We start from the raw sequence: 14,863 nt of genomic DNA, 5'->3' as shown, positions 1-14,863 counted from the left end.
TCAGCTCTGCCTCCTGTCAGATCAACCACAGCATTAGATTCTCATAGTAGCATTAACCCTATTGTGAACTGCGCATGTGAGGGATCTAGGTTGCGTGCTCCTTATGAGAATCTACTGCCTGATAATCTATCACTGTCTCCTATCACCCCTGATGGGACTGTCTAGTTGCAGGAAAACAAGCTCAGGGTTTCCACTGATTTTACATTATGGTGAGTTGTATAATTATTTCATTATATATTACCATGTAATAATAATAGAAATAAAGTGCACAATAAATGTAATGCACTTGAATCTTCCCCAAACCATCCCCCACATTGGTCTGTGGAAATATTGTCTTCCATAAAACCAGTCCTTGGTGCCAAAAAGGTTGGGGACTGCTGTCCTAACAGATACAGTCCACACCACTGGGACAGATGGCACTCATCCACTCATCCATTCACCCCTAAAGCATGTAGGAGTATTTGTTATGGCCTGCTCAGAAAATAGATCAGCAAGGGACAAGTGGCTGTGGCTACTAAAGGCCCACAGCAAGGGCTGCAGAAAGGTCACAGAAGTGCCACCTCCTCCTGCTTCCTTCAACCTCTCAGAGCTGCCAGTAAGCCTGCAGAATGACAGTGCCTTCCTATGTGGTTTACAGAGGACTTACATGTCCCTGGCATGGAACATCACCGTGGAAAGTGTGTTAGTCCATTTTTACACTCCTATAAAGAATACTACCTGAGACTGTGTAATTATAAAAGAAAGAGGTTTAATTGACTCACAGTTCTGCAGGTTTAACAGGAAGCATGGCTAGGAGGCCTCAGGAAACTTATAATCATGGCGGAAGGCGAAGGGAAAGCAGGCACCTTCTTCACAGGCAGCAGGAGGGAGTGTGTGCCAGAACGAGGAAGTGCCGAGCTTTAAAATCTTCACCTCTCGTGAGATCTCACTACCACAACAAGAACGTGGGGGAAGCCGGCCCCATGATCCAATCACCTCCCGCCTGTCCAATCCTACGTGTCCCTCCCCTGACATGTGGGAATTACAATTCAAGATGAGATGTGGGTGGGGAAACAGAGCCAAATCACATCAGAAAGAGAGGCTCAGAGAGGTGAGCTGACCTGCTCAAGTTCCAGGAGCGGGAGTGATGGGACTAGCCATGGGTTCCCTCTGCATAAATCTGTGACAGCCCTGATGTAAATCAGACATGGCCTCTCCCTCTGAGAGCAGCCAGTCTACTTGGCGAGAAACAAGGGATGAAAGGGGACACAGCAGGTGACTTAAGTGCTATGGTAGGAATGTTTATGTTTCCCCGGAATTCTTTTTTTTTTTTTTTGAGATGGAGTCTCATTCTGTCGCCCAGGCTGGAGTGCAGTGGTGTGATCTCGGCTCACTGCAAGCTCTGCCTCCCAGGTTCATGCCATTCTCCTGTCTCAGCCTCCTGAGTAGCTGGGACTACGGGTGCCCGCCACCATGCCCGGTTAACTTTTTTGCATTTGTAGTAGAGACGGGGTTTCACTGTGTTAGCCAGGATGGTCTCTATCTCCTGACCTCGTGATCTGCCCGCCTCAGCCTCCCAAAGTGCTGGGATTACAGGCCTGAGCCACCACGCCCGGCCCCCCAGAATTCTTACGTTGAAATCCTAGCCCTGAAGGTGACATGGTGATGAGGTGATGACGACAGAACCCTCACCAGTGGAATCTGGGCCGCTGTAAAAGAGGCCGTGGGAGCTTGCTTGCCCCTCCCACCATGCAGGGACACAGCAAGAAGGCAGTAAGGAATGGGCCCTCACCAGACACCAAACCTGCCGGGACCTTGACCTTAGACTTCCCAGCCTCCAGAACTTTCAGAAATGTTTGTAAGACACCCAGTTTATGGTATTTTTGTTACAGCGGCCTCAACAGACTAAAATACTAGCAGGGCAAGGCTGCTGTAACAGAGTACACAAACCCCAGAGGCTCAAAAATCATAGAAGTTTTTGTCTATATTGTTCTGTCCATAATTTTTTTAAAAGCATAAAAGTTTATTTTGTCTTCCTCAGGAGTCTGAACTGAGTATTCCAGGTTGGTCCCCGGGCTGCTCTGCTCTGTGCAGGAACTTAGGAATCCTCTTTTCTCTGCCTTCCTCTAGGTCAGCGGTTCTCTGCTAGGGTGAATATGCCCACCAGGGTAAATTTGGCAATGTCTGGAGATATTTTGGGTGTCATGACTTGGGCTGTGATACTGGTATGTAGTGAGTGGAGGACATGGATGCTGCTGAATGTTTTACAATGCACGGGACTGCCCCCTACAACAAAGAACTGTCCTGCCCCAAATGTCAGTAGTTGAGAAACTTCCACTTGGGCCTGGAGCATTGTCCTCACCTGCAAAGTCAGAGCTGGGTCCCAGGCCCATCCATGTTCCAGCGAATGGGAAGGAGGAAGAGAGCATACGCAGGCCCAGGTGCCACAGTGATCCTCATCCACTCGCGTCCATCCATGAGGGCCTAGTCACAGGGCCACATCTAACTTCAGGGGACGGGGTGCTGGGAAATGGAGTCTAGGTGAGTGCCCAGGAGGAAGGGGGCAGCCGACTCAGGTGGGCAGCTGGCAGCTTCCCACACAGGCGTCCTAACTGGTGCAAGAGACATGAAGGATGGAGGTGGCTGGAGGACATTTCGGTAACCAGGTCAGGGCTTGTGCAAAATGCAGAGGCAGGAGAGAGCCTGACAAAGCGCAGGCACTGCCACCTGGATGGAGGCCGACAGTGGGAGGGAGGGAACAGTGAGTGGCAGCTGGGTGGCAGGAGCCTGAAATGCAGGACTGAGGAGTCTGGTCTTTGTCCTGAAGGCAGGGAAGGACCTGTGGCCAGTCTCCTGACTTTCTGCCCAGGCTTTTTCCTCCCTGAAGGTGAGTCCCTCGTGTCCATCTTACATAGCTGGGACCTTGCTGACACACACCTCTGCCTGCCCTTAGGCCGTTTCCTTGATTTTCTGTGTTGCCAAGATGACTAGCAGCTGCTGGAGGTCAGGACCACAGCCTGGTTCTCAGAGCCCCAGGCACCAAGTTCCCACCCACCCCTGCAAACTCTTTTTTTTTTTTTTTTGAGATGGAATCTTTCTGTGTCGCCCAGGCTGGAGTGCAGTGGCACGATCTCGGCTCACTGCAACCTCTGCCTCCCAGGTTCAAGCGATTCTCCTGCCTCAGCCTCCCAAATAGCTGAGATTACAGGCACGAGCCACTATGGCCGGCTAATTTTTTGTATTCCTAATAGACAAGAGGTTTCACCATATTGGCCAGGCTGGTCTCGAACTCTTGACCTCGTGATCCGCCCTCCTCGGCCTCCCAAAGTGCTGAGATTACAGGCGTGAGCCACCTCGCCCGGCCCCACAATCTTAACCACTGTCCACTTCGGTCTCAGATCCCCCACCTCCCGAACACAATTCTACACACCTGCCTCCACAGGCTCCCCAACACTGGCCTCCATGTTCCCACCAGCGTTTCTCTACTTCGGACTCCCCGGAACTCCCTGCTGGGTTGCCCAAGGCCCACTGACCCTGAGGCCCAGACCCCGGCAAGGAGCCTGTCTCTGACCCGTGGGGGTGAGTATTGGCGGGCAGGACCCAACCAGGCCATTAGCTTTGGTTGGGGTGAGTGTGGAGGGGACCACAGTGGTGTGCTGTCTGGGAATGCCATGGCCCTGGATTAGTCAATGTCTGACCGGGCCTCTGGTTTCCACTTTGCACGGTGAAGATTTCTACCTCACGGTGTATACCGTGGGAAGAAGGCCACCACATGCGTCTCAATTGCGTGCTGGCTTACTTCTTGGGGGAGGGGGAAGCGGGATCCACCTGACACTGTCAGCCCAGCTCCAGCTCCACTCACTTGTAAACAGTGGAAATCACAACTGACATTTGTAGGCACATGGCAGGGGACGCTGATCCTGGCTCCCACGCTCCCAGGTCTCCCTTGCTCCACTGCTCACGAGGACCCGAGTGTGGGAGCTAGGTGCCAGGAAGTCTTGCAGAGAGGGCGGTGGAGCTGGGTTTGCGAGGATGAACAGATAGTCTAGCCGAGTGGTCCCCAGGCCTAGCTGCCCATTCGCATCACTGGAGGAACTTAAAAAATACTTAACACGTCTGGGTCCACCCCAGACTAATCAAATCGAAACTTCGGGAGATGGAGCCAGGCTGTAGGCATTTTCCACACCCCCCACCCCAGCTGATTTCAGTGCGCAGCTGGGGTTCAGGTGCACAGAGCTGGGCAGGACGTAAGGTACCCAGAGCGGGAAAGCTGCCTGCCTTCTCAGCACGGACACCGTCATGGGTGGAGGCCCGGGGCTGAAGCCGCCCAACTGGCCTCAGGAGACCCGGTGTCCCCGGTCACAGCTGAGCGCGGGGCTGTGCAGCGCCTTCCACATGAGCAGCATCTCGTAGGGCGCGAAGCGGTGCACCAGCAGCAACTCGCGGTACATGCAGGGGTCGAAGGAGGACTGCCGCGCGCCAGGCAGCTGCACGCCGTAGGGCCGGATGCCCTCGTGGCCGCTGGGCGCCAGGCCGGCGCGCTCCAGACACATGCCCATGTAGGCGTCGTCGATGGGAAAGAGCGGGGTGTGGCGGGCGGCCGCGCGCAGGGCCCGGGCAGTAGGGCCGGACAGGAGGAAGCCGCCGCCGCTGCAGTATACCGGGTAAGCGGACCCGGGGAAGAGCTGCGGCGGCACGAAGTACTTGCTCCAGCTGTCACGGATGGGCACGGAGCCCTCCATGAGCTGGCCGGAGAACAGGTGGCGGCCGGGTGGCTGCGCCTGCAGGAAGCGGACTACGTTGGCGGTGTGCACGAACACGTCGTCGTCGCCGCTGAGCAGAAAGCGCGCGTGCGGGCAGCGCGCAGCCAGCCAGTCGAGCAGGTGCAGGTGCTTGAGCGTGAGGTTGAGGAAGGTGTCCGCGAAGGCCCACTGCAGCACGTCGCCGTGCTCGCGCGCCTCCAGCGCCACCAGCTCCGCCAGCCGCTCCACGCGCTCCTCGTCCTCGGGGCCCGGGGTGCCCAATAGGAAGAGGCGGCGCACTGGCCGCCCGCTGTAGCTGTGCTCCTGCCCCCACGTGCGCCGGATGAGCTCGCGTCGCTCGTAGTGCGCAGGCGCCGACTTCACGGCCAGGAGCAGGAACACGCCTCGGCCCCCGGCGCACTTGGCCGGTGCATCCCAAAGCAGCGGGAAGTGGCGGCAGTGGCGGTACCGCAGGAAGTCCTGGATGCGTGCAGGCAGCTGCTCGAAGTCGGCCGTGGCGTTCGCCGAGGCGTTCGCCACGCACGGGGATCCGGGGACGAGCTCCGAGGGCGGCGCGTCAGCCGCGGGAGCGTCGGTGGTACCCTCTGGCGTCTCCTCCTGCGGGGACCTCTCCTCCCGCGGGGACCTCTCCTCCCGCGGGGACCTTGGAGCCTGGAGGAACCACTGCTGCAGTGCCAAGAAACTCACGCCCACCAGGAGGCAGGCCAGAGTCTTGGCAGTCAGGGACCTGCGGCAGGGAAAAGCCATCTGTGGGGGAAACCGAGTCAGAGGTGAGCCGGAAGTCGTCTTTGACACCGGCGGGACGCCACCCGTACCCCGTCACTTCTCTCCCAGAACCCAGCTTCAGCCCCTTCTCAACTCTGCTGTTAAGTGGTAAAAAGGAATCAAAATCCAAGATTACACTGACGGTCTCTGGTCTCCCACACTCCGGACCGTTCCTCTGACCTTCAGATCTGTGTCTCTCTTTGCCTCCTGACAACACCGCCGCACAACCCATCACGTAGCCCAGCGGACTCATCGTCTGAGTCTCCATCTTCCCCTGAACCCATACCCTGCTGTTCCCATCTCCGTTCACCTGACTACTACAGCCAGAAGCCCCAGCCTTCTTCCTTGTCCTTCTCAGCTGCTACCTGCTCTCCGCATCCTGTTGATTCTGCGCCCTACATCCCTCTCACTTATTCCCTCCTCTCCACCTCTGTCCAGCCCGGATCATCTCTAATCTCTTCCCCTCGTTGGCACCTGAGTCGAGGAAGCATGAGGTGATAGCACTGGACTCAGACCCAGAGCCGAATTCTACCTTCCCGACTTCCATCTGCACTGTCTGAACAGTCAGTTCCGATGGCTGGGTCTGAGTGTTCTCATCTGTGACAAAGCGTTAGTGAATTCCTACTGCAGGGCTATTGTGAGCATGAAATGAGCATGAAGTGGCCAGTGACTGGGTGACACGGGTGATATGACCTCATGGGTGAGATGACCTCCACGGCATCCTCTAGCTCTGCCTCCTCATTCTACCTGCTGGCATTATTTGCTGTTCCCAAACATTCACCCTCAGGCCCTCTCCTGCATGTAGCCTGCCCAGGTGCACCTCAGGCCTGGCCTTCATGAAGACCCCCAGGAGGAATCCCAGGTCAGAACAACCTTTCCCGTATTTAACTGTGCCCTGCTAGAAATTCAGTCACATCAGGTTCTGCATCTCAGACCGTTGGCTATTTATTTATTTGTGACAGGGTCTTGCTGTGTCACCCAGGCTGGAGTGCAGTGACGCCATCATGACTCACTGCAGTCTTGACCACCTAGGCTCAAGCAGTCCTCCCACTTCAGCTTTTGGAGTAGTTGAGGCACTTTACAGGAGCGCGCCACCACACCTGGGTAATTAATTTTTTTTTTTTTCTGTAGAGACGGGTTCCCACTATATTGCCCAGTCTGGTCTTGAACTCCTGGGTTCAAGTGATCCTCCCACCTCAGCCCCCGAAAGTGCTGGGATTACAGGCATGAGCCACTGTGCCCCGTTCCTACTCTCTCCTTAAAACAGACTACACGCTCTCCTGCCTTTCCTCCTTTCTTTTTGACCATGTTTCTCAGTTCCCTTTGCTCAGTTCCCCCTCTCTAATAACCTCCTCCTCCTCCTCCCTCCCCCTCCTCCTCCCCTCCTCCCCCTCCTGCTCCCCCTTGTCCCCCTCTTCGTCCCCCTCATCCCCCCTCATCCCCCTCCTCCCCCTCCCCCTTGTCCTCCTCCTCCTCCCCCTCCCCCCTCCCCCTCCCCCCTCCCCCTCCCCCCTCCCCCTTGTCCCCCTCCTCCTCCCCCATCCCCCCTCCCCCTCCCATCCCCCTCCTCCTCCTCCTCCCTCTTCCCCACTCTTCCTGCTCCCCATTCCCCTTCTCCTCCTCCTCCCTCTTCCCCCCTCCCCCTCCCTCTTCCCCCCTCCCCCTCCCCCCTCCTCCTCCTCTTCTTTCTTTGTTTCTTCTTCTCCTTTTTTTTTTTTTTTTGAGACAGGGTCTCACTCTGTCACCCAGGCTGGAATGCAGTGGTGTAATTGTGGCTCACTGCAACCCACACTTCCCAGGCTCAGGTGATCCTCCCACCTCAGCCTCCCAAATAGCTGGGACCACAGGCATGTGCCACAGTGCTTGGCTAATTTTTTCTATTTTTTGTAGAGACAGTGTCTTGCCATATTGTCCAGGCTTGAGCTCAAACTCTTGGGCTCAAGCGATCCTCCCGCCTTGGCTTCCCAAAGTGCTGGGATTACAGGTGTGAGCCACCGCACCTGACCTCTCTAATAATAACCTTTAATAGTGGAAGGCCTCTAGGGCTCTGACTTAGACACTCATTTCACCTTTGTCCAAGACAATCTCCTTCACCATTAGGACCTCCGAGCTCCAGAGCCACATGTCCATCCAGCCCCCTGACTTAACAGCTCCATATGGCTGTCCACAGCTACCTTGGATGCTACTTGAACTCTCATCTTCCTCCCCCGAGCTGTCCCAGAGTGCTGCCATCCACTGGGTTGTTCAAGCCAAAAACCTTGCTTGACTCCCTCCTTCCCCTCATTTCCCCACCCAAGCCCCGTTGATTCTTCTGCATTTTTCATCAACCTACATGCTTCCATTCCCTCTGTCAACAGGTTGTTCCAAACTAACATTCCCACCTCACATGAAATAGCGTCCTGCTTGGCGTTTCTACACACTGTCTTGCTCTTGGCCGACCTCTCCCCTCCCACAGCTGGAGAAACCTTTGAATTATGTAGATTTATGTGCCGCTCCTCATGCTCTTTTCCTTAGCTTCCCTGTGATCCACCTGGCCTTGCCCTCAGCCCAGTGACAGCTGTTCAGACTGCCAGACCTCTTGCTACCTCAGAGCTTTTCCTTGTGCTGTTCCCCTGCCTGGATTGACTTCTCTCTCCCTGCTCTGTCTGCTTAAGAACTCAGTCTGTGGGTCCGCTTGACAAGGCATATTCTTGAGGAAGCTTGAATGAAGCTCAAAGTAGACCAGGTACCCTGTTAGACATTCTCAGCATGTGATTTGTTTAAAGATTATCTTCCCTCCTAGGCTGTAAGCATTTTAAGGGTAGGAATCACACCGGTGTTCACCGTTGTATTACCAGCGCCCTGCATATGGTGGGAGGTTAGGACGGCCGAGTAGTAGGAAATGCCGGCTGCCTGGATTCAAATTCCACTGCCGCTGCTTTCTAGTGTCGTGATTTTGAGCACGTTGACTTAAGCTCTCAAATACCTGCCTCTGAAGAGTTACTGTGAAGACCAAATGATAATGCGTGTAAAGAATTTACTACGGTCCTTGGCACATAGTATTCAGTAAATATTAGCTGTTAGGATTATCAAGGTGCCGATAAATATTTGCTGAAAGACTGCTTTTCCAAGAGTATGTGCTCAATAAATACTTCCAGGTAGTTTGCACATAGGTGTTATCAGATTGAACCCTACTGCTTGTGTATTACAGTCCATACACAATGTCTAGCACACAAGGGGCACAAAGCAGGCCATCAGTGAAAGAATGGGAGTGGTGAACTACAAATGCAAGTGTGAGAACCCTGCAAAGATGTGGATGTAATCACCGAGTGCTGATAAGAAATACTAGAGTATTATATAGTATATCGCTCTTCACTTATTCCTGCTTCTGTGTTAGAGGAACTGTGAGAAGAGGGCCTGCGAGATAAGCTATGTCTCTTTTACCATCAACTGTCTACTCAGTGCATAGTCCTGTGCATGGCACATTTGGGGAATGCAGTATTTTTTTTTCAATGAATGAAAGAATAAAAAATGAATGAAAACAGAATTTGGAGTCTGAATAACTGAGTTTGAGCCCCAGCTTCTTTCCTGAGTTAATCTCCTAGGTTTCAATGTCCTCATTTGAAAAATTGAGAAAGTTAACACTCATTTTTCAATGAGGAAAGAATCCTGTTTATGTTAAAGTGCTACACAAATACTAGTTAAAAAAATTAAGCATCCCCCATCATTTCTGGAAAGAAAAGTAGTCTTCTTAAGGTAACAAATCTTGTTTCAAAGAAATTTGCATTTACTCTGATAAAACGGATAGAAGATCTTGGATCACAGCCAACTTCTGATGTAAAGGAAAAGGTGTTGGTCCAGGCCCTGTTCCCGAGGACGGTGCTGGCTCACTCAGCTCTGTTCTTGGATGCCACACTGTGCAGCCTGAGGGCTTTGACTTGCTGTGAAGCATTGGGCATTTCTCTCTACGGTTCTTTTTCATCAGGCATCCTGGAGCCCGTGCACCTTAAACTTGCCCAGCCTCTGCTGGCCCTGATCCCTTGTCTCTCAGGACACAGCTCAAATACCATCTCCTCCAGCTCACCTCACGGTAAGTCCAGGTCAACAGAACCTGTCTCCTTGTTGATGTCATGGCTGTCGAGTAGCAAGTTTGGTAAAGAGGACAGATCTGCCACTTATTCCATCCCTTTGAACCTCAAGTTCCTTGTTGGTGAGACTTTGGGCAACTCCTTTATCTCAGTGTCTCAGAATTATATGAGTTAATTCATGTAAGGCATTCAGAGCCATGCCTGGCGTGTAGTAAGCACCAGAATAACATTAGTGGTTGGCTAACACAGGAGACCATCTTTTTATGGATGAAGTCTAGCCTTCTCACACAGTATGGTATAAATTTCCTCTTTATAAGCTTTATAAAGTTCCTCTGTGATCCTCTACAGGCATTTCTCACTCTATTTATTGCCCCACACATATTAACACATCCATTTATTGCTTGCCTTTGCAATGCTATTCACTCTGCCTAGAATTCCCCCTTCTTGTTCTTTTTCTCGGCTCACTGCAACCTCAGGCTCCCGGATTCAAGTGATTCTCCTGCCTCAGCCTCTCGAGTAGCTGGGATTACAGGCGCCCACCACCATGCCCAGGTAATTTTTATATTTTTAGTAGAGATGGGGTTTTACCATGTTTGCGAGGCTGGTCTCGAACTCCTGACCTCAGGTGATCCACCCGCCATGGCCTCCCAAGGTGCTGGGATTACAGGCGTGAGCCATCTCACCTGGCCAGGAATTGCCCCTCTTCTTTTCCCAGGAACTACTTTGGTCATTCCCTCCTCTGCTTTGATGCTGAGATAGATAGCTGGAACACAGACTCCTGGTCCACCCACCCACCCCCTACTATCCCAGGGTATTCCTGGAGGAATATTCGTATAGCAGATATTCGTATAGCAGAATATTCATATAGTAGAAAAGGCAAAGAAACCTTTTATTAGCTATTAGGGCCTTGGCCCCAACCCCCAGCATGAAGCCCTGAGCCCTGGGGTCTGCACTGGACCTGTGCAATAGGGGCAATTCTGTCCTCATTCCTCTCCCCTTGGCCTCCCCCTGTTTCTTGTTTGGCACTCTGATTAGAGGGGAATGCGAAGAAGGAAAAATGCACCTCCTTCCCAATAGGAGGAAGCCCAGGCCCCCAGCTTACCTGCAGTGTCTGAGAGAGAAGAAATAGACAGGAGCCATCCCCAGCCTGAGACTAGCCTTTAATCCCTTTACTTCACACACTGAGGTTCCACCCCAGGCCTGTGGCTTCGTTCAGTCCTCTTGAATCTGACCAATCCATGACATCACCCCTCCTCCTTAGGGGTAAGGTGAAGAGGGGGAGGGCACTACAGGCTTCCTTAGCCACCAGTGACTGCCTGCTTCCTCTTTAAGCTCAAATGTCCTTAGAGTGTGGGTCCAGTGAATCTCCTTGGAGGAGATTCTCTACTAAAAATATAAAAATTAGCTGGGCATGGTGGTGGGTGCCTGTAATCCCAGCTACTCGGGAGGCTGAGGCAGGAGAATCACTTGAATCTGGGTGCAGTATTGTACCTGTGCTCCTGGAGAAGGTGCATCTTGTCTGTAAAGACAGTGTGTGGTGACGGACCTCACGTGGAGGCCCCCTGCGAGTTGCCTGGAAAAGTGTATTGTGTGCCTTCAGAGGCAGAGGCAAACTGCCTGAAGGGCTGTGGAAATAGGCACAGAACGTAACAGGTTGGCCACATGTGTAAGAGTAAAGTATTTATTGTTGTTGATTGAATAAAATCAGTTTAATTTTAATATTAGGTATGGGGCCCTAATGGATGGGATCACAATGTTGTAGTGATCCATCACAGGGTACCATATATACACATTTATATATTTAAAATAGAGATAAAATCTATATTACATTTATATATTAAAATATATAAATATATTTAAAAATATAAATCTATATTAAAATGTATAGACATAAAAAATATATATATATTTCCAGATTTGAGCATAGGCAAAATTGGGCTGCCAAATGGAGAAGTAGTAGGGGATAATCACCCTTTTTAAAAATAAGGTTTTTTATAATGAGTTTTAATCCTTGAAGGGCCTGCTTCTACTTACATTGGGCCATATTAACTATAAAATGGGGGCTCATGGGGTCCCATTTTATCAAGCCAATTTGCAAATGACAAAGAGACACTTTAATTTTAATTTATTATTATTATTAATATTGAAACAGGGTCTTACTCTGTCTCCCAGGCTGGAGTGCAGGGGCACTATCAAGGCTCACTGCAGCCTCAGTCTCCTGGGCTCAGGTGATCCTCCCATCTTAGCCTCCCAAGTAGCTGGGACTATAGGCACACACCATCACACATGGTTAATTTTTGTATTTTTTGTTGAGTTGGGGCTTTGCCATTTTGCCCAGGTTGGTCTTGAACTCCTGGGCTCAAGAGATCTTCCTGCCTTGGTCTCCGTAAATGCTGGGATTACAGGCATGAGCCACCATGCCCAATAGAAAATATTTTATAGCAGTGGGTATATGAGCATGGGAAATTTAGGCAAGGCTACACTTAAATTGAGGCATACGCATTTAAAAATTGTTATATGTCGTTACCCTCTCAAGATTATAGGGTCAGAGTGTTTAGTGGGATCCCCAGGTATAATTATAATTTGACCCCCAATATTAAGTTCATGAATTTTTGACAATTAGTACATTTTCACAAATGTTAAGTTAGAACCTATGTTGTAGAGGCACAAAAACCAATCAGTGCTGTTTTTAATCTTTTTGTTATACAAATTCTTTAGTATATAAATTAGGAATCTTGAATTTCCAATTAAATCAAATTGTGGAAAATATAGCATATATACAACTTGCCATCTATATGTATATTTATTTATTTATTTATTTGAGATGGAGTCTCGCTCTGTCACCCAGGCTGGAGTGCAGTGGCTTGATCTTGGCTCACTGCAACTTCCGCCTCCTGGGTTCAAGCCATTCTCCTGCCTCAGCCTCCTGAGTAGCTGGGATTACAGGCATGCACCACCACACCCAGCTAATATTTTTGTATTTTTAGCAGAGATGGCGTTTCTCCATGTTGGCCAGGCCAGTCTCAAACTCATGACCTCAGGTGATCCACCCACCTCAGCCTCCCAAAGTGTTGGGATTACAGGCGTGAGTCCCCACACTCAACCTATTTATTATATTTATTTTAAAATATGTATATAATTTACATACATTATTTTATATGTAGTTTATATTTAAATTATATACATTTATTTATATATAATTTATACGTACCTTTTATTTTCCTCTGTATCTAGGGGTTTGTTCATAAATCAGTAAGTAATCTAAGGCTAGCATTATGTTTCCTAGATTTGGTGTTTGCTCAGTACCTAAAGTTTAAAGTTCTAGGCTGGGCACGGTGGCTCACACCTGTAATCCCAGCACTTTAGGAAGCTCAAGTGGGTGAATTGCTTGAGCCTAGTAGTTTGCAACCAGCCTGGGCAATATAGTAAAACCTCTTCTCAACCAAAAAAAAAAAAAAAAAAAAAATCAGTCAGGTGTTGTGGTGCACACCTGTAGTCCCAGCTATTTGGGAGGCTGAGGTGGGAGGGTTGCTTGAGCCTGGGAGATTGAGGCTGCAGTGAGCCGTGATAGCACCACTGCACTCCAGCCTGGTCAACAGAGTTAAATAAATAAATAAATAAATAAATAAATAAATAAATAAATAAATAAGGTTTCTCTGCTTTTCTTGGACTTGTAGCTACCTAAAGCATTAGTCTCTCTTGTTTGATTTTTGTTGTTGTTGTTTTTAAGGCTTTTAGCCAGCAGAAGCTGTGGGTGTTAATTTCAGCCTCTAGTTGATAAGAGGAAGGAGGAAAGGGACCCACTGTCTCTAGGAAGGAGGCGCTGTCTGGGATGGCCCCCTCTGCTAAATAACCAGTCCATTTTTTCTCCTTTTAAGTAAAAATTTTAGAATGGCTAGCATTTCTAGGTAACTAAATAGGAAGATTTCTCTCTCTCTCTCTCCTCTCTCTCTTTCTCAATGTTTGCGTGACAAACTCTTGGTGGTATCCAGTAGCCCCCTATTGTTTTGACCTTACAAATTGTTACTGGAAAAACTTTGGGAGTGACCTGTAGCATACTGGATTCACAGACAGCTGCTTCCCTTTCCAGGGTGCCCTAATCGACATCTGAGGGGTCGGGATGGGGAGCAGGAGCGACCACAGCAAGGAATGCAGCAAAGGAGGCCCTGGCCTCAGCAGCCCTCACTCTTGGGAGGCGCTGTGGGACTCCGGTGAAGTGACTCCACCAGCGGCTAGGACTAGGCAGTTAGATCCTTTCCCCTGTCTCCACTCACTGACACAGAGAGCCCAGTGTCAGATCACCCCTTTCTGACTGTTACTCAGGAGGAATGCTGCTCTCCTAGAGCGTGATAGCCCATGTCTCTCAGTAGTGAGATGGAGGTAGAGCTACACTGTCCTCGCCGCCTCACTCTGGCTGGACACCAGGACTTCGTCATTTATAGTCAATACAGTCCTGACCACTACTAAGACCCTAGGTCACAGGGACAGCATGCCTGGCTCAAGAGGCAACACACCCCCAAATAGTGGCCCACTGTTTAGGATCCTCATAATCTGAGGAAGGGAGGCTGAGGTGGAAGGGAAACACACCTTCCTTGCCATGGAACCTGCCCTATGATGGCTCAGGGGAGCCCAGCGGTTCAGAGGTTGTCTGTAGCCACTGCAGTTTCAGGTGACTCCCCAAGACAGCACCGACAGCAGCAGTAAGCAGATGGCAGAGCAGCATGTTGGAGTGGCAGCAAGCAGGGTGCTGCCCAGACTCCCTGGGCTGTGTGATACAGACAGCCACTCACAGCAGACTTTGGAATTGTGTCCCAGCCACAACCACAGTCCTGCCAACTACTACAATTGTTTCCAATGAAACTCTTTGTGTTTCTCTATTCACTTAGCTGGTGGCTGCTGGAGACAGTAGCTACCTTAACGGTGATAGAGAAATGTGAATAGTTTCATTCCAAACAGCATCCTCATAGCTTGGTGACTTAGTGGACATTCTGTGACAATGTTCACCTCTCATCTCTCAGGCTCCTCGTCCCTCTTACTAATTTACCTGGGGGAGGTGCCTGGATGAGAAGAATGATGGGGGAAAGAGGTGGGAGGAAGAGAGAGAGAAGGGGAGGGACTGAGTGCGGGTTTCTGATGGGGATGGTGAGATACATCTAGAGGATTAGGAAAGCCCTAAGACTCATGGGCAACTTCATGGTGGGTGAAGGACTAAATACGGAGCTGGGAGTACTAATTAAATCTGAGAACAAATGAGGGCAAGAGAGCAGCCCCCAGGGAGGGACATGACCA

The 14,863-nt window shown here is 50.6% G+C and overlaps 1 protein-coding gene and 1 long non-coding RNA gene across 3 annotated transcripts; one reads left to right on the top strand and one right to left on the bottom strand.

Annotated features, from left to right (window-relative positions):
• Positions 1-3,046: 3,046 nt before the first annotated feature.
• On the bottom strand, positions 3,047-11,148 carry B3GNT6 (UDP-GlcNAc:betaGal beta-1,3-N-acetylglucosaminyltransferase 6). 2 transcript variants are annotated; one of them, XM_055281342.1, is made up of 2 exons: positions 10,677-10,757; positions 3,047-5,489 (listed from the first exon to the last, which is right to left on the bottom strand). In XM_055281342.1, the coding sequence occupies exon 2, from the start codon at positions 5,487-5,489 to the stop codon at positions 4,317-4,319; it is 1,173 nt and encodes a 390-aa protein (XP_055137317.1). In that variant the 5' UTR covers positions 10,677-10,757; the 3' UTR covers positions 3,047-4,316. The 2 variants fall into 2 exon arrangements, with proteins under 2 accessions (XP_055137317.1, XP_063497863.1); XM_063641793.1 differs by lacking the exon at positions 10,677-10,757 and adding an exon at positions 11,066-11,148 and having other exon boundaries at positions 4,317-5,489.
• Positions 8,029-10,117, top strand: LOC129483928 (uncharacterized). The gene is made up of 3 exons (XR_008658332.1): positions 8,029-8,232; positions 9,472-9,576; positions 10,051-10,117. It is a non-coding gene; the product is annotated as an uncharacterized lncRNA (long non-coding RNA).
• Positions 11,149-14,863: the final 3,715 nt, after the last annotated feature.

Source organism: Symphalangus syndactylus, chromosome 6 (assembly GCF_028878055.3).
Source record: "Symphalangus syndactylus isolate Jambi chromosome 6, NHGRI_mSymSyn1-v2.1_pri, whole genome shotgun sequence".
NCBI lineage: Eukaryota > Metazoa > Chordata > Mammalia > Primates > Hylobatidae > Symphalangus > Symphalangus syndactylus.
The sequence above is the reverse complement of the archived record's forward strand: the minus strand, read 5'-3'. Positions and strand labels throughout refer to the sequence as shown.